The sequence below is a fragment of the Protopterus annectens genome, chromosome 5.part0, assembly GCF_019279795.1.
Source record: "Protopterus annectens isolate FY-2018-M chromosome 5.part0, PAN1.0, whole genome shotgun sequence".
Taxonomy (NCBI): Eukaryota; Metazoa; Chordata; order Ceratodontiformes; family Protopteridae; genus Protopterus; species Protopterus annectens.
This window is the reverse complement of record NC_056735.1, coordinates 374,547,656-374,574,957: the sequence shown is the minus strand read 5'-3', so window position 1 is coordinate 374,574,957 and position 27,302 is coordinate 374,547,656. Positions and strand designations below refer to the sequence as shown.

At 38.6% G+C, this 27,302-nt stretch overlaps 1 protein-coding gene across 2 annotated transcripts in view; it reads left to right on the top strand.

The window, feature by feature from the left end:
• The window catches only part of LOC122802641 (stomatin-like), a 277,078-nt gene that overhangs the window by 174,552 nt on the left and 75,224 nt on the right, over window positions 1-27,302 (top strand). For both annotated transcript variants that reach the window (XM_044072340.1, XM_044072339.1), the window contains one exon: window positions 20,419-20,622. In XM_044072340.1, the coding sequence (XP_043928275.1) occupies window positions 20,419-20,622 (204 nt within the window). The remainder of the gene's footprint in view (window positions 1-20,418; window positions 20,623-27,302) is intronic.

Here is a 27,302-nt window from a genome sequence, read left to right as displayed (position 1 = left end):
GAATCAATTGGAGAGGTAACCTGAGAACCAGGATAATGAGGAGCTGGGGAGGTTTATACGGGTTACTTTGCATAGAAGTAATCTATGGGATATGGTATCAAAGGCCTTAGAAAGGTTGAGAAACAAGCAGGAGACTAACTTATTGTTGTCATGAGAATTTGCAATAGTATTTATGAAGGATGTGAGAGGAGTAGCAGTACTATGTTTTCGGACGGGAACCATGCTGTGTGGGTGTGAGAAGATTTTCCTGAAGAAGGTGGCCAAGAAGCTGTTTGTGCACACATTTTTCAAGAATTTTAGACAGAGGAGATAAGATGGCAATTGGCCTGAAGTTAGAGGGGTCAGTTGAGTTGCCACCTTTATGCAAGGGAATGACATTGAATTTTTTCTATAAGTTAGGCACAGAGTTTTCCTTAATGGATCTATTGAGCAAAATGGAGACAGGGAGACAGGGAAAGTGATAGAGCTGGCTGAAACTTTTAAGAATTCTTAACACAACTCAAAAGCAATGACAGTATATTGTAATAAGTCCTGTGGGATTGAAAAAACATCTTTTACTTAGGTTTTGCTGTTAAGAGGAATCTTCCAGCATCAATTTATTAGGTCCAGTGTGGTCAAGAAGCTTGCCTTTCCACCTTTCATTTTGGTGGTGTAACCCTAGAGCTATAACATTTTAAAACATTATTCAGCTCCCTAAAATTGTCACAGAACGTGACTTTTCATCAGTCTTTGGGACTAACACTGTGGAGCAGTTCTCCTCACTTTGTCAGCTCCTCTATTGTATATATACACACACACACACACACACACACACACACACACACACACACACACACACACACACACACACACACACACACGCACACACAATATTTATATATATATATATCAAGACAGAAAGAAAACAAAATACTCCAGCACTTAAAATGTATGAATACAGTTTAATTCTATCTCAATAAAAAAAAACAGACAGCAGTCTATGAAATTAAGTATACATTAAATTGATTAAGCATACATCACACCCAGCTCAGATGGAAAACACAATTGTGTGCTTGTGTGTGTGTGCGTGTGCGTGCGTGTGCATGTGTGTGTATGCGTGTGTGTGCATGTGGGATTACAGCATAATATGAAATGAAAATAAAGCAAAATAACAAAATTCATGTCCATAATGTACTACAAGCCTAATGACAAAATAACTCACAACCTTATAAGCATAAACTCTTAAAACAACATGTATACCAATTAAAAGTAGACACCCAGTCAAATGCTAAAAGTACAACTCAATGAAAAAAAGTATACAAGTAAAACACATAAAAGAACATTGAAATGTATATAATAAAAATCAAATTAAATAAAACAACCAGAAGTCACATTTACTTCATGACCAAGGCAACAGAACTATCAAAACAAGACATTAACAGCCATTTGCTGTACTACAGAATGACAACCAAAAACCTCAAAAAAAAAAAAAAAAAAAAGTAGTGTAGGAGGGTGGAGCAAGAGGGGCAACTGCCCTGGCATACCTCTCAACTGCAACTGCACAGATTTTCGCAGAATGTCCAGATTTTTGCCTCATATTTTTGGTCTTCACTTCATAAAATTTGTGATTTTTTTCGATATCTCTGACAAATCAGTGAGGACTGAATTCAGTAAATAATGACAGACATTTGAGTTTCAGATGCTATATCCTTCAGAAAATATATGATAACACAAGACCTTTTATTCTAACAACTTCCCAAGTATATAAGAGCAGTATATAAAATTTGTCCTTGTTTTTGAGGCTCTGTCCCTCCATTATTTGTGGCTTTGCCCAGATGTTTTGTGTAACAGGTTAAGAGTTTTGTGCCCCAGGTGCAAAGTGTTGGGGGGAGAGATCAACCTTAGGCTGATCCCTATCTCTCTTTAATGCAATACTAGCTTTTAAAAGCTTGTATTGCATTTTCAGTCAAACCCCTGAGTGCTGTAGCACTCCGTGTATGGTGTAAAACCTGAACTCTGCACAGTCAGGGTATAGTTGGTACAGTTTAAAAAGTGATTGGGGCAGGGCAGAGAAATGGGACCAGAATGGTTGGGGCAGGAGGTGGGGAAGTGTCATGTATCTGTTCACCTGGTTGGTGTGCTAATAGAAGGAACTTCCGTGTTTTTTTTTTTTTGCACTTTAAAAGAAGAGATGGGGTAGGGGCATATAACTAACTGTAATAAGCTGATATTTGCTATCTGCTTATTACAGTGAAATGCTTTTTTTGGCTCTTGAAGAGCTGAAGGGGTAGAGTGCTGGTTCATAGTACCAGTCCAGGGTTCTTGATGAACCAGCTGTTTCTGGGCAAACCCATCTAACAGAATATTGTTTATTTGATCACTGCTGCAGTGGTATAAGCTATATAGTTTATGTCTGGCAGAATAAATAACAGCTGACTAGCTTCCAAAGCTTCATGGCCAATTCCACACTTCCAAATCATTAGTCACATCAGGCTGACCTGACAAAAAGTAAGGTTTGGTTGCCAAATACATCAGAGCTTTCTTGCTGCTGAAGACATTTGATTATTGTTGGTCAGCTAATGTTGTTTCCTCAGACCAGACTCTTTTTTTCCCTCCTGTCATCAGGCATATGCTGGCTCGGGGGCGGGGGGGGGGGGGGTAGAAGGAGAACCTCTTGTTAAGTAAGGAGAAGGATTTTTACTCAGGGATGTTTCTGATGCTAAACAGAGACCAGTTCTAGACCAGTCCTTTCTAAACCAGTTTGTAATAGTACCCAATTTCAAAATGATGTCACTTCACAACTTGTTACTCCTTAGTCCCCATTTAAGTTTCTTAGTGACCTTATATTTAAAAGATGCATATCAACACATTCTTATAGGTCCATATTTCCAGTGTTTCTTAAGGTTTTGTGTGTCTCCATCACATTATAAGTTCTCTGCCTTACCTTTTGGACTATCTACTGCTCAAAAGGAAAAGTGTCTAGTTCCTATGATAGCCTAAGGCAGACTACAAGGTATTCACATTTCCTTATTTAGATGACTTGTCTATCTTCACAGAGTGTCAGGAATCCCTCACGGTAAGGGATCCCCTGTACTGGATGGGATTCCAAGACAGCATTCAGAATTTTTTTCTGATTCCTTCTTACATGAATGTTTTTCTTGAGTGTCTGCTGGATGCCTCAGTTCAAAACAGCTTTTCTTCCACAGGAAATATAGATCTGTATTTATATCTATAACTGAGGTTTTCCACTCAGACTTCTGCCTCAAGAAGGGTGTTCCTCAGCATTCCTGATGTCTTGGCATCAGTGATACAAATGACACCTCTTACGAGACTCCACATGAGAAAGTTACGGTGGTACTTGAAGTCTCTATGGTCTCAGCGCTGGCATCCCTCGACTATTCAAATTCCAATTCTAGGATTTTCAAAAAAGAAAATTATGTGGCAGACATATCAAGTCTTCCAGAATGCAGGCCATCCATCCTTCCTTCCTGCTCTATCATAGTCAGTTACTACAGATCATTCGGACATTATTTACTGAGTGTGGGAATAAAAGAGCAGGACCTTTGGAACACAAAAAGATAGATCAGAACACATAATAGCAGCCTTCTGGAAGTAAGCCAGCCTAGGAAATTTTCTCATTGATAACACACTCCAAAAATTAGAGCCAGTTGTCAAGGATTTGGGTATGCATATACTTAGTAATCTGGCTTTCAACCAGCATGTGTCTAAGGTAGTAAGGAAATCATTCTATATTGCTCAACATACAAGCAAAGACATGGCATCTATGTCCAAGGAAGTCATCATTCCACTACATTAGGTCCTCATCAGGCCCGTCATTGAGTACAGCACCCCCATTCAGTATGTACCTGACCAGGCACATATAACAACTGGAATGTTCACAGAGGTACCTCACCAAAAGAATACAGGCCATAAATAGCAAGTTCTATCTCTATACACTGTTTCCCAACATTTGTTAGTCAAGCTAGGGATTAAAGCTTTGTTTGTGACATAATTAGGACTCATTGGAGGGGCAGGTATGGTTCTCAGAAACAGAACTGTTCCGTAACCCTATTCAAGAGAAACCTGGACTAGTGGATGAAAAATGTGAAATACACCCCGGGTGTAGCACGTCTTTAATGGGCAGAGGCAGCCTGTAAATTCTGACCTAGCTTAAATATATGCCTTAAAATAACCTCTAAGGTATATAAACTTGTGAGATACAATTGGGATGCCTGGCTAGGCTTTTTAAGGCTCTAGTGGTCGTTAGTCTCGTACAAACCTATGAACCTATGAACACATCAACATAAAAGAGATGTTAGCTCTCATTAATGCTGTTAACTCTGTAAATCATCTGTGGTCCCTAGGACCTCTACTAGTGTTTATAGACAACACCATAGTAGTGTTGCACAGAAAAAAAGCAAGGGAAAACAGATCTTATTCTCTGTACACACTAGCTGTGGCAGCCTGGGATGAAGCTTTTTAGCACAGTCTCATTCTACAGGCATCTTACATTCCCTCAGAGCAAAACTGTGTGGTAGACAAGCAGAGCATGACCAAGACAGACCCTCAAGAATGGAAACTGAATCAGAGAGTCTTACAAGATTTTGTCCATCTGTTAGGAACACCTGAAATAGATCTTTTTGCCTCTTCTCTACAGTGGCTATCCCTTCTTTTGGAAATACTCAGGGACAATTACTACAAATTTCCTCACAGACTGGATTTATTCACACAAGACCAGGAGTGCTTAATACATCTTGACCTCACTGCAACTGACAGCCTGAAGGACAGGCTCTTAATCCCTTTAAAGCACCTTTTTTTCTGAGGACATGCAGCAGGCATTAATGGTGGCTAAGAAAGCTTATTAGAAAATCATATATATAAATGGAAAAGTTTTTTAGTTGGTACCAACAAAAGAACCAGCAGTCATTTGGGTAGTTTTTCTCTGGTTTTACAGATCTATGTGAGTTACTATCTTATGGCCTATCTCCTTTTTCAATCAAGGTTTATTTATCGGCTATTTCAGCATGTCTGCTCATGTATCACCCTCTTTCAATGCAGTCTCATATCAAAATATTTTTGAAAGGGGTGTTACACAAGAAACTTCTTAGAAAACAGGTGACTCCTCCTTAACCTTGTGTTATTAAAACTAACCCTTGTTCCATTTGAACCAGCGCATCAGGCTGACTTGAGGTTCTTGACAAAGAAAGGAGTCTTACTTATTGTTTTGATTTCTGCAAGAAGAGTATCTGAGGAGTTGTAAGCTTTTATGGTCAGTCAACCTTATCTCATTTTTCACAAAGGTTTTTTTTTTTAAAATGACTCCTTCCTTTATACCTACTTTAAGCCAAGCTGTCCTTTTTGTTACTCCCACCATAAGAAAACTGTTCTAGGCAAGGTCAAAGCTCATTCTATCAAGGTCTTGACTTCTTCTGTGGCTTTTTGGAAAGGGTTGGATTATAAAAGTATTCTAGAAGAACAGCTTGGTCCTCTTTAGATACCTGTACAAAACACTCAAACCTCAATTCCTTCCGCAAGTCTAGGACAGACTTTGCTAGGGCCATTCTCCAGGGACTCCTGGCCCTTGTCCTTCCTCCTTTCAGCCTATGTTAGCAATGGACAGCTTAGGCTACTGCATCAGTGATCAAATGAATAGTATAGTACAATTGTGTAAGTAAACTTACCATAACAGTATATTTTCAAATGGTAACTGCTGTAGTAGCCACCCCCACCTTCCTTCACTCCATCCCGCTTGTTTCTTGTATGTTTTTATGCCACAGTAAGGACGTTTATTATTATTATTTTCCTAGCATTGCCCTTTTCAGGGCTTTAGCTTTCCTCTTTCTGTTGGCGTGAAACCTCTGAAGGGCTTGATATCAAACCTGACTTTTAGTCAGCTCAGCTCAATCTGACTAATGGCTATGGCATGTGGAAGGTCTTCTGAAGCTTTGGAAGCTGGCTGGCTATTATGACCTTGGCAGGATAAAACTTATATAGCTTAGGCTACTTCAGCAGTCATCGTTGAAACAGCTACCGTTATGGTAAGTTTACTTGTTTGTACTACCCAGCTGATACAAACAGCTGGTGTAAGCAAGATACTGGAAGATGTCAACAAAATGGGGGGATATAACATGTAAAACATAAAGGAAAGAAAGTCTGCAATGTGAAAAAAAAACAAGAACCATCAGTTCCTGGAACTACAAGTAACAGAAACACCAACACTACCTTAGACTCCTAAATAAAAGCAAACAAACAAACAAAAAAGAAACAAAATAAAATCAACCAACAGCTTCAGTAACAACAACCAACTCATCAAAACCAGTAACATCAACACAATCAGTTTCAACAACAGCTACGAAAGAAGACACTCAAAAACGCTTCACCATAGTAAAATGAAGAACTTAAATGAGCAGAATACTGGAGCAAAGAAGAAGAAAACACCCTTTAAAATACAAAATGGGTAATATGTGTGTATGTTTATATATATATATATATATATATATATATATATATATATATATATATATATATATATGTATATATATATATATATATATATATATATATATATATATAGATATATATAGATATGTGTATATCTCTCTCTCTCTCTCTCTCTATATATATATATATATATATATATATATATATATACACATATGTATGTGTGTGTGTGTGTGTGTGTGTGTATATATATACTGGTATGTACCTGGGTCTACCTGAATTAACCGAAACTGCAAATGACCGACAACGAGATAACCGACACCGGAAGATCGACAATGGAGAAGACTGACAGTTGAGAATACCGACGTCGAGAACACCGACATGTTAAGGTAAGTGTGCGATAGGGACAGACTTTAGGGTCAGGGTGTGGGTAAGGTAAGTGTGTGATAGTGACGGACGTTAGGGTAGGATGTGGGTCAGGTAAGTGTGCGATAGTGATGGACTTTAGGATTAGGGGTGGGTTAAGTGAGTTAGGGTTAGGGTGCGGGCAAGGTAAGTGTGCGATAGTGACAGACTTGAGGGTTAGGGGTGGATTAAGTGAGTTAGGGTTAGGGTGCGGGTAAGGTAAGTGTGCGATAGTGACAGAGTTAAGGGTTAGGGGCGGATTAAGTGAGTTAGGGTTAGGGTGTGGGTAAGGTAAGTGTGCGATAGTGATGGACCTTAGGGTTAGAGTTTGAGTTAAGGTTAGTGCATAGATAGTTGTGTATGTAAGGTTTAGTGTAGGTTTGTAAGGTTTTTGGTGTGCTTGTGTTGTGTGTGTGTGTTTTTTGGGAAAGGTATTTGTTTTGTTGATTGTCGGGATTTTGGTTTGTTGGGCATGTGAAGTTTTGTGTTTTTGAACTTCCTTTTTTTTTTCATTTTTTTTGTGTCAGTTATTTCATTGTCGGTGTTTTGGTGTGTCGGTGTTATCAGGTAGACCCATATATATATATATATATATATATATATATATATATATATATATATATATATATATATATATACATGCATACATACATATAATTCCTTGACTTCATCAGTTCTAATGCACTAGATCAGCTGGTTTCATCCCCCACAAGGGGAGATAACATAGTGGACTTGGTTCTCACCAACATGGGCGACCACTGCACTACTCCCATAGTATGTTCTTCCCTGGTGAGAGCAGATTATCGGTTCTGCCTCATTCAAGCCAGCCATAACCAGGCTAAAAAACTTCTCAAAAGCTGACTACAACTTCCTAAGGGAGGGTATCAGCAGCTTCACACCATTGGCCTCTCAGAGGATGCAGACAGCTATGCTAAACAGTATGCCAGTTCAGTATACAAGCACCTGTACAACTGCATGGACTCAGCCATACCCAACAGAACTAAAACCTGCTCCTCAAGGAAACACAGACCTCTCTGGTGGACATCCTCTACAAGAAAAGGAAGAAATTGTTGCCCAAGAGTAAAAAGGAACAAATTCCAAATCGGAAAACTCCCTCCTCCGCCTAAACAATCACTGATTTCACCAGCGAAAACCTCCAAAGCCAATTATGAGTTGAAACTAGCCACTGCAACAAAGGGAAACCACAAGTCCTTCTTCAGTTATGTTAGGAACCTCCATGGCATAGTCCAAGTTTGTTCTGAATTAGTACTTAATGGTACCACTTACACTGATCCTGCTGACTTAGCCAACCTATTAGCTGATAGGTTCAGCGCAAACTTCACCCCCTTATCGCCCCCAAAAGCCCAATTGACATCTCTGATACTTATCTGACACCTCAATCTCCAGAGATCAAGTGTCAAAGGCCCTATCCAAGGCAAAGAATGCAGCTTCCAAGGGACCTGATAGTATCCCAGGCTGTATTCTGCACCATCTCCAGCAAGAACTAGCTTCGCCATTGAGCACCCTATTCAACCACAGCCTAATTACAGGCTTCATTCCAGCAAAGTGGAGAACCACCACTGTCATCCCCTTGCACAAAGGTGGTGCCACTACTGACCTGGGAAACTATTGCCCCATTAGCTTGACAAGTATGATCTGTAAACAAGGACATAGGCAATCTCCAAGCACTTGACCCCACCCAATTCAGATTTATCAGGGGCAGATCTTGCTTATTGACCCTAGTTGACTTCTTTGAGACTGTCACCAAGGCCTTGGATGAGGAAAAGTCAGTACATACAGCTTACCTTGACCGGGCCAAGGCCTTTGACACAATCCCCCACTTGGGCATCATTGAAAAGCTACCGCAACTCTGTGTTAATCCTATCTCATCAGATGAGTGAGCAAATGTCTCACAGATAGGACCCACAAAGTCAAAATAGGAGCCACCACCTCTGATAGCAGACCTGTGACAAGTCCTGGGACCCCTACTTACCCCCCCTTTTTAGAGATCCAGGCAAAGACAAAGTGTCTGTGGCTGACCAAGTTTGCAGATGACTGTAAGTTGGGTGCTGTCATTGACTCCCAAATGATGTTAACATACTGCAGGAGGGTCTCACCGCTACAGATCACTGGTGCCAAAGTCATGGCCTTAAGTTAAATCCAAAAAATGTATTATCATACCATTCTGAAAAAACACTGCCCTTACTGATTACCATATCAATGGCAACCCCCTAAGCACCCAACCTGTAGTGAGAGCCCTGGGTACACAGGTTGACAACAATCTCACATTCGACCATCATGTAGCGGCAGTGGTCAGAAAAGCCTTTTTCTTGGTTCATCTCATAAGTAAAGGGAATGCATCCAGAAAAAAGGAGGTTACCTCTCTCTACTCCTCCTTCATTTGACCTATAATTGAGTATAAGTCACCGTTTGGTATGTACCTATCCAAACACCTGCAGCAACTGGAAAGGCCATAGAAAAACCTCACAAAGAGAATCCATGGCCTCCAACACCTGTCCTATGTGGGCAGGCTCAAATCATTATCACTCTACTCACTATCATACAGATTGCTAAGAGGTGATCTGTGTCTCACCTACAAGGCAATATCGGACCCTGCCCTGCTAGAGATGCTCCATATCCATAAGTCTAACCCCTCGCACATTACTTGCAAGACAGGCCTAAATCTAATATGCAACATCAACAAAACCTGCTGGGGAGACAGGTTTGTCTCCTAGAGGCTGCCCAGTCTCTGGAAAAGACTTTTCATACATGTCAAATAGAGTGCCTCGCTGGCCCTTTTCAAGCGCAACCTTGATGAGTGGATGGGAAATCACAAATTTGTCCCAGGGGTTCCACCTTTTTCCCTCAATGACAGGTGGCAGGTGCTGACTGAGGTTTCATCTTTGGGGATAAACTCATGGCTAGGCTTGTAAAAGTCCCAGTGGCATTAGACTAGTAACCTCTTATGATTCTATGATCCTATACACACACACACACACACACACACACACACACACACACACACACACACACACACACACACACACACACACACACACACACACACACACACACACACACACACACACACAGTTTTCTGTATCATTTTGTCAAAAGTAGGCTTGACTGAAAGAAAATGGTAGGTACAGGTAACTGAAAAGCCATTTTATCTAAAGCATTCTGCACAACATATATACCACAAAAAGCTTTTTTTTATTGGGAACAAGCCCTCTGTACCACCCCACCCCCCCTTAACATTGCATTATAACTCCACAGTCACTCACCTATGGAAAAAAAAATAAAGACGCTACACACAGTGACTCAATATTGGTGTTCAAACACAAGCATCTACAAATCTGGGGGTACAACATGATGATGAGCATTGCAGACCAGCACACAAACTTCTACATTAGGTCTCTAACAACTCCCATGATCAAAAACGACAGATAAAATACCATGTATAGGCTACATTTTTGACAAAATGTACTTTTCAACTGTTTTTGGTTTAGTCAAAACTACCTTCGACAAAATGATGTATATCAAAAACATGGACTCAACATAAAAACATAAAAGTGAACTTAAGAAGTGGTAGCACAGAATTACTACTTGCACTATTTAAAACATTCTGTGCAAAAGAGAACACCAAAATACAATACTTAGTGCATATTACTAAGAAACGGACTAAACATAATACTAAACAGCAACAATGACAGGAAAAAAACAACATTAACAACAGACCCACCAGATAAAACTGCAAACATAACATATGCATTAAGAAACTACTTAAGGAAAACAAAGACTACTGTCAAGTTATCAACCACCAATATAAAAAAATGACCAAAAAGAAAAAAACTTTGTCATACTATCACTATCACTGGACACAGCACAAAGATGTGTAACAAAGGTATTATTTGACTTGCAACTATGCATAGCATTGTGTGGAGGAGAAGGGCAAAGACAACTAAAACCACATTGATTCACAGTAGTGACAAATGTCACTCGAACATAATATATAACCCTTACAATGAATGAAGAAATAAAGAATCCCAAGAGCCCATCCAAAACTATCAAAAGACAAATATAAACAAAAAAGAATATCACTATGTCTGGTAACATCATATGAAAAAAATACATATCAAAACTAGCACAGACACACCTGCAATATTCCTATACCACAAAATATATGAGAACAATATACTGGTATATAAGAGCACTAATGGGAAAATACTACCGAGGAAAAATAATGCCACATACAAGCAGTCTAACAAACCTTTCCAGGAGATATGCAAAGCACAGCATTAAAGAAACAGCAGTTCAGATCCTTCCAGAAGCAGTACTAGCGCCAAGATAAATAGGATCAGTAACAACACAAAACAGAATGTAGCGTTACAAATAAAAGGAAATATTTATGTCAAAAATGATAATAGAAATACTATACTGTGCATGTTTCATTAATAACATAGTAGTCCATTTTCTAATCACAATAATGCGCTCCAACATAGGTGTCATGGAAATAATGGACCTTCCATGGATAGGGGTGCCCTCTACCTGTAGTGTTAGGCCTCACAACACAGCTGAATGGTCTATGTTTTCCCTGTAATGGCCACCTAAGAGGACATTACTGTTTGCTTATCTAAACTTAATGCATGAAATTAATTTTTGCTCTGCCATACTGTGTGGCACTTTATGTACAGCACATGTAAAGGTATTTCCAACATGTTATCCAATGATAACTCCCTTACTAAGTATACTTGGTAGCTGGTAGGCCTTACTCTTCACAATCTGCTCCAAATGGAAACCATTTGGCTTAAACCAAAATCTGAAAGGACTGCTGCAAGTCCATTGATTCTGATCATTTCAACAGTAAAACCTACTATATGTTTTGGGTTCAATGATATAAACTCATATGAAGAAAAAAACACTTATGAGCTACCAGGAGGCATCTACTGTCATGATCATTTGGTGGATGTATAAGCTACATCTAAACTTTAGAGATTTTTGATTGCAGAAAATATTATTGAAAGTCAATGTCTGTAGGATATCTAGAGGTATATCTCCTATGCATGGCTGAATGTGCTTACAGTGGCTGATAAACCTGGGTATTTTCTTTTAGTTTGCAATCACCAAGAATGCATTTAATATGCATTCCATTCTCAATTTTTCCTTTGTGTCTGTAATCTGAAACATAAGAAGTGTGGCGGTTAGCGCAGAGGGTTAAAGCTATGAGCTGTGGTACAGGGTTTGATTCCTGCGGGTCTATATCACGTAGCTGAAATTCTGTAAGTTCGAACACCATATGTTTGAACCTATATGTTCGATCTTACAGAATTCCAAACACGTAAAAAAAATAAAATAACCGCAAAATATAAACTAATGAGTACAAAACGGCACACATGGAGCTGGAGAGCAGCTCATGCAGATAAAAAGGTTAAATGATGTCACCAAGTAGATTTCAAGCACAAAGATTTATTCCATACAAAATTCCAGGTTATATGCACAAGCTTTCGTTCCTGCTCAGTTAGGAACTTCTTCAAAGTGATTTAGTTAGTCAGATACACTTCATTTAAATACTTGAATGGCATATAATCAATCCTAAAAACATGCCCCTCTTATTTACATAACTAATAGGATATGAATAAATACATGAATAAATATACTCTATCTCATACATAAATACAATACAATGACTAAAACATACTATTTAATATTAATATAAAACATATAAGAACACATATATAAAATTCATCTTTCCAGAGCTTTTAGTTTTAAAAAACATGCAAGTGAAAAACTATCATTCAGTCCTGGCCATTGTATGGAGTTCATCCTTAGTTGCCATAGGGCTTCTTGTTTTTCTAGTATTAATGTCCATGGTCCACCCCTTATATCTGGTGTAATTACCTCCTTCTTCTTCTTCTTTCGGCTGCTCCCATCAGGGGTCACCACAGCAGATCAACTGTTTCCATTTCTTCCTGTCCTCTGCATCTTGCTCTGTCACACCAACCACCTGCATGTCCTCTCTCACCACATCCATAAATCTTATCTTAGGCCTTCCTCTTTTCCTGTTACCTGGCAGCTTCATCCTTAGCATCTTTTTCCCAATATACTCTGCATCCCTCCTCAGCACATGTAGTTCGGAATGCCTGAGAGCCAGGAACAATCAGAATACATTCCAGCAAGAAGCCCCTCAAACGAACTGGGGAGGAGAGGCAATTACAATCATCATCAGAGGGGGAATATGAGGGGGAACTACAGAGGGAGGAACCTTACTTGGAACTAAACTCTAGGTCATATACTAGAATTATTGAAAACTTTACTAAGGACTTTAAAGTATTCAGCTATTCTGATGTATCTATTTGTGAGGAATTATGTGAAATGTTTTCTAAGGGTGTATCTTTTGTACCTGAGCAAAAGCTGACTATAAGTCAGACATTAGTAGACTTAAAATTATATGTTAGAGAGCAAAAGCTGAATATAAGTCAGACATTAGTAGACCTAAAATTATATGTTAGAAAATTGAATTTAAATACGTTGTTCCATAATGTAAGTTATACAAGAAACCCCTTATATGTATCTAGTACCTGCAACCCACCCAATACACCCCTCCCTACAGTTATTTGTACATCTCTGTGAAATTGATTTTCGTAGTTTAGGAACCCTGAATCCTATAAATGTACCTCAGAATTTGTCTAGTGATGAGAATGAGTTATTAAGGTCTATTCAATGTAATAGGGCGATCAGGATTACAAAACCAGACAAGGGGGGTGGGATTGCTATTGTGAGCATGGAACGTTATAATAAGAAAATGCAAAACATACTAGAAGGCTGTTTCTGTAAAAGGGTAACACTTAATGAATTTAATGGGGCATTAATGAAAATAAAAAATGAAATTAATGACCTTTTTATAGAGGGAAGCATTTCTATAGAAGACTTGAATTACATGCTAGTACCCCACCAAAAAGTTTCTTGTATGCTTGGTTTGTCTAAACTACATAAACACCTATATGACCCCCCCAAAGAGACCCATTGTAGATGCCTGTGGTTCTGTTATACAACCCATAGCAAAGTACTTGGATATCAAATTAAAGAATTTTGTATCTGAAGAGAAGAGTGTATTGAAAAACTTGTGGGACTTTCTACAGGGAATAAATCGATTAGAATATACTGAAGGGTATTATTTCATTACTATAGACGTAAAAGACTTCTACAATGTTATACCACATAAGACAGGGGTATAATGGTTTTGTGAATATCTCATGGAAAAGAATATATCACAAGTAAAAATTAATAAATCTGAACACCTGTTAAGTATTGTCTTGCGTAACAATTTTATTTTATTTGATAGGGAGTACTATTTGCAAACAAAAGGCATCTCAATGGATTCAACTTGTGGGGGGATATATGCTAACATCGTAATGTTGCAGTAGGAGAAAAAGTACTTATTTAATTCAAACTATTTCTCCCATTGCACATGTTATATCAGATTTTTGGATGACATTTTTATGTATTGGGAGGGGCCAGGAGAGATTATACCTGAGTTCCTAGGATATCTAAATGGGTGTACTCCTTTTCTAAAATGCACACATACGGTTGGAGTTGATGAAACACCATACCTAGATGTGAGGTTAATGAAGGACAGAGTATTTAATGTGTTTAAATCTGAAATTTACTGAAAACCAACATATTCAAACAGCTTTTTACATTTCAGTAGTTCACATCCATTTAAACAAAAGAAAGCCATAGTAAAAGGTCAATATGTAAGGGCTGCATGGATGGTATCTGAATTTGAAAGTTTTTTGGATGAGTGTGACCATCTTAAAGACATGTTCCAGAAGGGGAGATACCCTAATTCACTAATAAATGATATGATGTTAGAAGTGGTAAATAAAGGGGAGAGGGGGCACTTTAAGCTCTTATTATATCAAAAACAACAATAAGTAATAAGTGGGAATGAAAGAGAGGTTGTAAATAGCACTGTTATGTAACCCCAGATTCAAGAAACTGGTCAAAATTTTGAGATATCTGAGGAGAGGAAATTTAACAGTGCATTCATTACAATTTTTAACAAAAACAGTAAGACTGTAGCTGACATCTTGTTTAAAAATTGGGTGGTATTAACCAGTAATAGGGACACTAGAAATATAGTGGGTGAATCTCCTACCATCGTATATAAAAAGGGTAGAACTATAAAAAACTTTTTAGAATATACACAGGTGAATCCACAAAATGGATACATGATAAAATGTGGTGCATGTAATTATTGTTGGTATATTCATGAGGGTAGTTCACTTAACATTAACAATACCACAGTGAAAATTACCAGTAGATGTACATGCATGCCAGAGAAAGTGGTATATTGCGCAGTTTGCACAAAATGTCCATGTTTTTATATAGGGAAAACAGCGGAAAGTAAAAAGCAGAATTTATGAACATGTAAGAGATATAAGGAACAAAAAGGAAACAAATGCCTTAGCTAGGCATAATATGGATTATCCTGACCATAGTTTTAAATTTGGAATTTGTGTCTTTCGGCTTTTCCCAGTTAGGGGTCGCCACAGCAGAACTCCAGTCCGCTAATGATTAGTAGTTGATTTTTACGTACCGAGTTAACAGCCCTGACGCACAACCTTCAACGAAGGTACTCCCATTCACGCATGTCTCCATGCAGATGATGCTGTAGCTGAGAATCGAACTGGACAGCATCTTACTGTGAGGCGACAACACTACCGCAGCACCACCACCACAGATACTAATTACACCAGATATAAGTGGTGGACCATGGGCATTAATACAAGAAAAACAAGAAGCCCTATGGCAGCTAAGGATGAACTCTCTACAATGGTCAGGACTGAATGACAGTTTTTCACTTGTATGTTTTTTAAAACTAAAAGCTCTGGAAAGATGAATTTTATATAGAAGTGTTTTTGTATGTTTTATATTAATATTAAATAGTATGTTTTAGTCATTGTATTGTATTTATGTATGAGAGAGTATATTTATTCATGTATTATTCATATCCTATTAGTTATGTAAATAAGGGGTGTGTGTTTTAGGATTGATTATATGCCATTCAAGTATTTAAATGTATCTGACTAACTAAATCACTTTGAAGAAGTTCCTGACTGCGCATGGATGAAAGCTTGTACATATAACCTGGAATTGTGTGTGGAATAAATCTTTGTGCTTGAAATCTACTTGGTGACATCATTTAACTTTTTATCTGCATCAGCTGGTCTCCAGCTCTGTGTGTGCTGTTTTATTTTTTTTTTTATTAAAAAAAAAAAAAAACAACACAAAACAAAATAAAGGTTTGTAAGCATGGCACAAGCACCCCTGCACCCCCCACCCCCCACTTTTTAAATATACCAACTGCGAGTCCGCACTACAATGCAGTAAAGGGAATGTTACCTTTATCACACAGCTTATTAACTCAACAACTATGCCTTCCAAGAACTTCCTTACTGGAAGCACCCTGGACCGGATTCTAGTTTCTCATCCACATTACATCTCTGATAGTGGCACCCTGCCCGACCCATTAGGTGACCACTTCCTCACTTTTGCCCACTGTCTTCCCTCCTCCATACAACTAACTCATACCTACACTCACTGTTTAAAAAACTTCAATCCTAGCACATTCTCAAATGCACAAAAAAAATGAACTGGAACCTACTAAAAACCCTTCCCTTACAAAATGCTGTTACCTACTTTAACTTAACATTCCTCAACTTGCTTGACTCCTTTGCCCCTCTGAAAACAAAATGCATAAGAAGGAATCCTGTACCTTGGCAAACCAAAAAATACCTTACTAGCCAAGAGATTCTGGGATAAAGCCTGGAAATGATACTCCAAAAATAAAACTATAACCGCCCTTAATGAATTTAAAACACTTTGTAACAAAGTAAAAAAAAACTTATTATCTCAGACCGCAAAGCCTACTTCTCTACACACCAAACCAACCATAACACCACCCCCAAAGAATTCTGGTATGGAATCTCCTCCCTTCTCAACCCTGGCAAAAAAGAAAACCCCTACCCTGATCCAGATGCCTCTGACTTGGACTTAGCCACCCAATTTAACACTTTCTTTATCAATTCCATAAGTAAACTTACATCATCCTTCACTTCCCATTCAGCTTCCCCACCCTTATTTCCCCCTATCCCTCCCTCCCCTAGCATCTCCTGCTCCCAACCTCCTCCTTTCTCCTTCAACCCCATCCCTACAGCCATCACAAAAAAAGTTCTACTAACAATGAAACCCGGCTCCAACGCCCCTGATGATATGCCCTCAGATTTCTTAAAATTTGCTGCAGAAAGCATAGCTCTTCCCATCTGCATTCTTATAAATTGATCTATTGCTGAATGTCAAGTTCCCCAGCTCTAAAAAAAAGGGCTTTATTATTCCACTTCATAAAGGTGGTAATAACAATAATATCACAAACTTTCGACCTATCACTATCTTATCCCCCATTTCTAAACTTTTCGAGAAACTGCATCCATCTACAACTTCTACCTTACCTCATAAACAACCAACTTCTAACCCCTACTCAACATGGTTTCAGACCCGGCCACAGCACTACTACAGCTCTCCCCTCCTTCCTAGAAACAGTTAATAAGGCCTGTGACACTGGCCACATCGTGTCCACTCTCCTTCTCGACCTCTCTAAGGCATTCAACAGTATCTCTCATAACCTTATTTTCACTAAACTCTCCAAACTAAATTGATCCCACTCCTCTATTAACTGGTTTACCAGTTACCTCTCAAACAGGCAACAAGCAGTCAGATGGAAAAAAACACCTCCTCTTTTTCAATACTCTCACAGGTGTCCCCTAGGGTTCAATTTTAGGCCCCCTTCTATTCAATATATTCATAAACGATTTCTACCAAGCCATCCCACATGCCAACCTTGTTCAATATGCTGACGATTCGGCAATAATCTGCTCTGTCTCTTCTATGCCCTCCCTAGTTAAATTAACCCAAGATGCCTTCTCCTGCACTGAGCAATGGATGATGGACAACCATCTAGCACTCAATGCTATTAAAACTAAACTCATGATATTTACTGCTTCCAAAACCACCACCCTAGATAAAACCTCATTCTCAGTCACCATCAAAATAATACTCCTTTCTTTTTTTCAGACTGTTTATAATGATAATTTTCAATTAACAAAGTCTTTAATTTTATTCAACTCTCCTATTCCAAACTGTGTACCAAAAAAAGACACTAAAATCCTATGGTCACTATTGGCAATTTCACGTAAAATCATAACTATACACTGGAAAAATGAGGCTTCGCCTACGTTCAAGGAATTTGAGACTTTAACAACAACAGTTGCTCACATGGAAATATTAAGACAGAACTAAAAGATCTACTTCTTACTATTACTCTTGGATGAAAGTACTGGAAATACTTGAAAATATCGAAGAAGATATATCATCTTATGTTTATAACTTTATATAATATAGAATTTCAATGTTATTTGCATAGACACCAATGTAAATAGTTATATAATGGTTTGAAGTTAGTAATGTTTTAGAATTATAAATATGTTATTTATCTTTATTTCATGTAATGTTTAAGACATCTTATTTGAAATAATAAAAAAAAATATTTAGTGAAAAAAAAAATAATACTCCTTTCGAAATAGTCTCTAATGCTAAACTACTAGGAGTCCTGATCGATGACCAGCTAAAGTTTGATAATCATCTACAAGTAAATATAAAAAAACACACAAAAAATAGGCATGCTTTACCGCCACAACCATTACATCTCTCCCTCCACTAGGCTCACCCTTGCCAACACTTACATTATCCCATCCCTCCTGTATGGTGCCTCTATCCTTACTAACCTGCAATCCTCCCTCAAGACTAAACTCTCCTCTTGCTATAATAAAATAACAACATTTGCAACCGGCCATAGATCCACTTCCCATCACTGCACTGCCCTACTCCAACTGAATTAGCTTGAGATGTCCAATTACCTCATCTATATTCAACTTGTCCAAGCACACAAACTTATTTTCACCCCGCTGTCTCTGTCCCTCTCTTGCCACCACCTTTAAAATGCACCAACCAAATAGACTTTTGAGATCTAATTCCCAAAACCTAATTGAACTGCATAAACCTGCCCATCCACCAGGCAAACATCTAATGTCCTTCCCTCTAGCACACCAATGGAATTCCCTCCCACCTCTCATCCACACCACCAGCAGCTGTCTTCATTCAAAACCTTACTTCATATACACCTAACTTCACTAAGGGCATGGTCTTGTTCCCACCCCACATAATTTCCCTACACTATAGCTACTCTCTATAAGCTATAATTCGCAATAGCCTCCCATAGTTTTGTACCCCTAATAAACTCTAGGAATTAGCATAACTCCTAGAATGGTACAATTTAGTAGCCTAGAAATTAACTGCATGAATTAGCATAAATGTTAAAGAATGTAGACGATTTCTGTTATTGCATTGTGCTATGTTAAACTGCTAAAAACTTTGACTATTTTTAAATATTACTCTTATTGCATTGTACTAATATGTGCCCTCTAGTAATATGTGTTTTTCTATTTGTTTAATTTTGCTTCATTTGTGCACATTACATTTCTCTAATAATTTACTCATGTTAAAACTGTAATTTGTAAATTTCTGGAACTTTTCTCCCCAGGACTCTGAAAACAGGCTTCTCATGGCCCAATGGACTATCCTGGCAAACAAACTATAAATAAATAATAAATACATAAATGTTTCTGTGCTGATATAGTATGATATGAAGAATCACAACCACAACATGCAAAACTCAGAACCTATGAAAATAAATAAAACAGCAGCAGTACAGACCCACATCACGACTGGCTGACTGATGAAGTCAGAAAGAATTTGTTGGATGAAATCACTTAGTTGTTTTTAGTATTTCATAATAAAAGAGTGAAATGAATCCAGTCCTGATTCAGGTCATACTGCTTCTTGTTTTTTTACTTTGCATAGTATGATTTACAAATAACATACTGTAGAACAGTACTCTGACTCTCTTGATGTAAAATGTGTACAGGTCAAGGTGTAAAGAATTGGGCAACATAGTGAGAAAAACGTCCAAAGCAGTGTAAAGTTTTTCATGTTAGCAGGGCATACTGCCACGTGTTTTTATTTATATTTGTCTGGTGTTGCGAACTAAATTATTACCAAATTATAACTGTAAAACGCTCTAAATTTTGTATGCCCAGTGAAAGACTTTGAATATTCAGGTTGACATTTAGCCTTTCTATCCTCAGCTCATCTCCTCTTCAGAAGTACTAAATTACAGATTGAAGTCAGGACATGAACCACTTTTAGCAAGTTAATAAACTCAGTCAATTTTTGTTCTTTGAGTGCCCTCAAGTGGTGAAGTTTTATTATTGCAATTTCAATTTTAAATGTAACCTCAATATGCTGCAATATTCCAAACACAGTGTGCCACTTTGTTTGCATCAAGGTGTAAATGTTTTGCTAAATGTGATAGTCATATTGGTGTAACCTATAATGGTCATAAGGCAGTGCTTTACTGTATTACTTTTCAAAATGGTTTACAAATAGACATCTTTAACTAGTACTTTATAATTGCAGGTTTTGACAAAAGACTCTGTTACCATTCTGGTAGATGCAGTTGTGTACTACCGTATTTTTAATCCAACAATTGCAGTCACTAGAGTTGAGAATGCAGACCAAGCAACACGTATGCTGGCTCAGACAACTCTGAGGAATATGCTAGGAACTAAAATGCTTTCCGAAATTCTTACTGATCGGGAGGAGATGGCTGAGCAAATGGAGGTAATGAGTTTATTTCATTTTGAAATGAATGCTTACCTCTGTTTCAGGTATTAGGCACAATCATACTTTAGACCTGTAATGAGTTTATCATTCATTTTGAAATGAGTGTTTAGAACTATTTAAAGTACTGGGCACAAACACATATCAGGTCTATGAGTGAAATGTACCTAGATACAAAGTGAATCCAGTCCTGATTCAGATCTGTACTTCTTCCATTTTTTTAGTTTGTATAATATGATTTGCATACGCTTGGAACTATATCAGATCACATACCCTTTCCTGCACTTATTATTCTGTGTGCTGGTTAATCAGGGATCAACTTAACAGCGGCCAATGGAACCTGTCTCTGTTTCCCCTATACTGTTAAATGCGCTCTCATAATACATTTATATTTACTAGCAATAAATACTAATGACTATGTTTGTATGATTTCCTTTGATTCATAACTGCCATACAGTAAGGCATCATAAACAGATATCCATGTCTAGGAATATAGATTGGTGACACCCTCTTTTAAAAATGGTGACTGGCACTTACAGATCTGTGAGAGTGGCATAGCATAGCTGTGGTACTGAACAGGAATAGGTGTTTCACACTGATAATAGCAGTAATGCATATATGGGCAATGGCATGCCTTAAGCCGGAAACAAAACTTGGTGTACTGAATACATAATGTTGTAGTGGAATATTGATCTGTGATCTGTTGCCAAGTAGTAAGCAATGTGCTTATGTTATGAGATTTAAATCAAAAAGTAAAGAAAATAAACTTGGTTTGGAACAGTATGAGCACTGTACCCTCATCATGTCTGTGGTTGTATTGTGGGTGCTGAGTTGTACTTCCCTACTTACAAAAATAATAATACAAAAATAAATATATAAAGTGAAAAAGCATGTCTGCAAATGAGCAAATAGGAGTGAAAAATAAAATGAGTGCAAAATAATAGTAAACCGTGTTTAGTGGCACCACCCAAAAATGCAACTGTGTATTTGCAAACTAAGAAATTCAGATAGATACACATAAACACAGAAAAAAATAACAAACCAAACAACATGACAAGAAATATAGAAGGCAACAATTACTGCTCACCTAAGCATGAGCTACATAACTGTTTACCCGTACCTCTCAACCTGGCCATTAACTGACAACACACATCAAAATCCCTAGTAACTATCACCCACATACTGAAGCCTGTGATAAGTGTGACCACACAGATCGCTGGAAACACTGCAACAAAAAGCACATCTAAATACATTTTTTGTTGAAGGAAAGCTACTGCCACTCATGATGTTGAGGATTTTGCTCCAACACACCCTGTAACTCATATATACTAACTTCTAAACACCACAAACATGAAGAAAGATAAACACGTGCTACTGCACAACACCAGTAACCCTCCTCTCTGGAGGCATGCTCTCCAAGTTAGCAGATTGATGATGAAATAATACTTCTTAGTGATTAGGATTTGTAGTGCCACGCAGTAGAAGCCTAGCGTGGCTTACAGTGACTGGGATCTGATCAGCAAGGATTCATCATCTGGATAGTTGATAAGGTATCCTTTTAATAAAGTAACATAAGCACAGTTGGGGACACTTCCATCTCTGAGACAGGTAGCGATAATATATACAGCAGAGAGACGCTGCTGGATGTTGATATATATCTGCATATGGGTACAGGACAGCTAGGATTAAAATGTATGGAAGACACAGAAAAGGTGGAATGGTCATGTAAACCTGAGTAAGAAATCAAGAGATCACTGCATAACTTAACTAAAGAAGAAGACAAGTATGCATTCCATATTATATAACTTAAACATGTCAGTGAAAGGGAAGGGTGACAGGTGAAACACACCAGTAACATATGAAGTGTGCAACAGCATAATAAAGTTACAGTCTGGAATGTGTGCTTAGCAATAACACACACACACACACACACACACACACACACACACACACACACACACACACACACACACACACACATGTCTGCGACCCTGTTATATGGTAAATATTACAAGACCACAACAAAGGCTACACAATAGTTAACCACCCAGTCTGGAAATACATACATACATAGCTATCCTAGTGAAGGGGGATAAAAGTTTGACTATAGCCCAGGTGACCTCTGATCAGTTTATTGGCTCAGATGCTTGACAGCACAGGCAGGCAGGATGGACGTGCTTCTCCTGGGGTGCCCAGAATTCACCAGGTGAAGTGTTCTCTGACCTGTAGTGGAGACCAGAACTCATATTAAGGCAGACTGCAGGTTGGGTGGGTAGGAAGGCTAGATAGTGGGCTATTGTAAGGGATCAAGGGAGGTGCATCCTCAAGCCACTTTTCATTGCTTGCCCAGCAGGACAACACAAAAATGTTCACATTCTGGGTGGGGTGATAAGGCTAGGGACTACTGACCAGCTTCTGCATGAATGATGACTCTCAGCACTATCCCTCCCCTCAGGAATGTTCAATCCCAAGGTGTTACATATATTCTAACTCCCTGAGAAGTCATGGTCACATGACACTAGGCTCACATTGGAGATAGTCTGGCAGGAGCATTTGGAGGACCTGATGTTGTGCAAGCATGGCAACCTGATGAACAGCCAGAATGGGGCCTGGGAGGAAAAAAAGGACATCAGTAGCTAAATCTGTTAATAAACTCCTCTATGATGTATAATTTATACTTGTATTCAGTATGCTTTTATGTAATGTCAACCAGATCATTGTGCTACTGAATATCATTAATGTTTCATTTACCAGTGCTAATTTACATTGTATCTTGTTTTTAATTGTACCAATGGGGCTTTTCTCCTTGGTTTCCATTGAAAGATGGTTCTGCACCCAGACTTCCCTGGTCAACAAATGTAAATAAATAAATAAATAAATAATAAAGAGTATATCAGGAAAGGGGTCTCACATTGAGGTGATACAAGTAGAACACAAATTTATAAGATTATATCTGTTACGATATGACTTATACATGACTGAACAGTAATGTGATTGTTGTACAGATATGGAAAGCAGTGCAATTTGCTTTACACCAATGCAGTCTTCTGCAGTACTGATAGAAAGCTATTTACTGTACTTTACGGACAATAATACGGATTGTCGCGTGAATGTTGTTTGTGCTGTTATATACTCTTGAGCAGTACCAGTAGGGGACACAGGTACATTACGTTATGAATATTACTATGAGGGAAGGGTAAGAACACTTCATATCCTGGAAGAGCCCTTCTGTTTTATGAGATCATAGAGATAATGTGCATATAGTTTATGGCATGTAACGGAGTAACAGCAACCTGCACCAGCAGGACATCTCTAAAAGCAGCTGTACAAAATGGTATGATCATCCAAAAGATTTTTAGAAAGCTAGATATGTTTCTGTAAGAACTGCCATCATGAAAAGCCACTGCTTTTTTTGAATACATGCACTTTGCTAAATGTTATATATGAAATAAAAACTACCTGTAGAGGAACAGTTGAACTGGAGGCCATAATACAATGGCCTTCTTTCTCAATGCATCTACCATTAATATGCAAGCTGCTATTAATCTGAACTGCAGCACTAGTTACATATGTTAGATAACATGCCAATATAGTGTTATAAACCCACAAACCTTAATTTCCTTACAAGCTACTCATACGTTCCCAGCTCTCCCTTGCTGGCAGATCCTCCCCCTCCCACATATTCCAATTTGACACTAAAGAGGGCAAGCTCTATGCTTAGCTATTTAAACCACGCTGATCTCAATATTCCCATCATCATCAATCTCCTTTCCCCATTTTCTACATGGGGTCAGGGTGTCATGTTAACTGTCCCCATCTCTTTCAATTCAATTCTACATTTCTGCCTTCTTCAACACTCATGCTTGACTGTTTGCAGATCTTCTCTCACACAATCCATCCATCCACCTCTTTGCTGGACATCCTTATTTCCTCTTACCTTCTATCACAAAAGGAAATACTGCCAGCCCAGCTATCTGGAATTTTGTACATAATTGTATGTCATTTGTGAATATTAATATGATTTATATAGAAATGCAACAAAAGGAGATACTGCCAGCCCAGCTATCTGGAATTTTGTAAGTGGTTGTGTGTCATTTGTGAATATCAACATGATTCATATGCCTGTGTTACAAATATATTAGAACTATATGTCATATTGTATAGACGTGTGCTGAAGAGATTTTTTTTATACACTATTGTAACTGTTTAACAGGGGAGACTGAAACACAGGAGATTAACTTGCAAAACTTCAGAAGAATGGTTGAGGTTAAGTTACTTTATAGCTGGGCCATAAACAAAAAAATTTATCTCTCAGTTTCAGTGCAGTAACAGACACAATGTCTAGAACTAGAAGTTTTTTGTAATGTCTTTACATGTGGAGGAATGTAAATTATATTATGACTTCCACTATTTGCCTTAGATGTAAGAAAACTTGTTTATGTGTTTTCACAGGGAGATGCCAAATGCTGGTAGTTTCTAGCAATGGGGGTTTAGCTGGGAACTGATAGTCAGATGACAAGAAGTGATGTCACCCTGCAAGTATCCCAGCAGCAATATCTGAGATACTAATTTAAGAACTCTCTGAGAGAGAGAGAGAGAGAGAGAGACAGTACATTTTCTATTTTATCTTTGAACTGGCAGCATCAGCTGGGAAAACCCACTCACCACATCTGTCTTGCCTGGCTCTGTAAGTAAGTTAACTAGGGTACAATAATTTCTTTTAGATTCAGTAAGGAGTATAGTAGAGATTAGTTTATATCTTTTTTATATTTATTTGAGATTGTTCTGCGATGTTGTATTAAATATTTCCTGTGATGAACTCTGAAGTCACTGTGAATACATATATAGTATTGTCTTGTTCTTTTATTATTTATTATTAAATATATTTAAACCTATCTTTGTGGCTGATATTTGCGAGACATATTTAAGCTCTTAGGGTACTTGCATGTCTATTTGGTGACACTGTGCAGGCCACTCCTAACAGCCTTGCTTTTGGTCAAACTACCATTTGAATTAATAGTAACATTACACAGTAAGATTGGATACCCTTTGCTAAGGATCTTAAAGTAATTGATAAGTAGTGGCTGATGGGAGTAAAAAATACCTCATAGTTTGGGCAGAAGGGGGCATAGCTAGTAAACCTGTGCCAACCTTTCCTGGGTGTGTGTGCATGCGTATAAATCAAACCTCAAAGTGTGTGTGTCAGCTACTTGGGCAGGAACACGAAGCTCTGGTTGGACAGTGAGGGTGTTGGAGGTCTTGGCTTGGCCACTCAGCTGACATCTCTATAGCTGTGCCAGTGGGGAGTCTTATTAGAGATCTGGAGAAAGCAGGAGAAACCAGCCCCGGACTGACTGTGGTCTCTGTGTGCTCTTAAGGGAAATTACACTTTACTGTGTTTGTACTTGTCATCCTCCCATTGTGTACATCCCCCACTGTTGCCAGTGGTGAGGATTGAGGCTTCTTGATTACTGGGCCAGTGTTGGGGTGTTACACCTTCTTCCTGTCTGTTCCAAATCTTCTTCACTAGATTGTCTTCTGCTATTCTGCATATGTGCCTCAACCACCGTAATCTGTTTTCTTTGATCTTTTCTGCAATTGGACCTACCTTGGCTTCTGCTCTTATGTCCTCATTCCCTCATCTGTCCCACAGTGTGCATCCTACCACCCACCTCAGGCACTTCATTTCCATCACCTCTAGCTTCCTCATTTGCTCTGCCTTTATTGTCCAGGTTTCTGTACGATACAGTAGTACTAGTCACACCACTGTTTATCACACCTTACTTTTCAGTTTCTTTGGCATTCTTCTTGCATTAACTACATCTGACACTCTATACAGGTTGGCTGCAGTCCCTCTGATTCTAGCTTTGACCTCTTCCTTCAGACCTCCCTTCTCCTCAATCACCCTTACAGATACTTGAAGCTATTAACCTGTTCCACTATCTTCCCTTCTATCTCAGATGTTCTTCGTGTTTCACTGTTGCAGTCATTACAGTTGGGTTATCCTGCTGGCAGGCTACCCTCAGTTGGCCTGAATTCCAAAGTCTAGGTCCGGCGTCAGTTGCTGTCGCCTCTTCCCTGATGTCAGTGTGCCATGGGTATAAAAGATGCAGCTGACTCCTTTTTCTTCAGTCTTTCTTGCCGCGCGGTTCCCGAAGCAAAAGCAGTTCGCAAGTGCCGGTCGGCCGACTCCTGAGATTTTCAAATTCGAATTTCAGATCCGAAGTCTTCATTAAAGCTAAGTACCACATTGGGGAAACTTTTTTTCTTGCTCCAGACCGATGTCAGAAAAAGTTAATAATTGTATTTCTTGTGGGAAGCAAATACCTCATAAGGATTTTCATTCTTACTGTATTCCTTGCCTAGGCCCTGACCATAACGTTGCTAGTTGTCGGTTTTGTGCTAGATTTAACCAACGCACTATTAAGCGTCGGTACAATTTTGCATTCCATTACTTTGGCAGAAGATTTAATTATATAATGCTGTCGGAAGAGCCGACTACCGGAGTTTATAAAAAACGCAAAGAAAAAGAAAAGGACAGGCATCCGAGATCCAAAACCGACGACAAGGCTTCTGCTAGGCCTGTCGCCAGTTCATCGGTCCTCAGTGAGGCACTTTTGCAGTCCCTGATGCCCGCTACCTCAGAGCCACAGGCCGCTTCCGACTCCCACGTGGAGCCG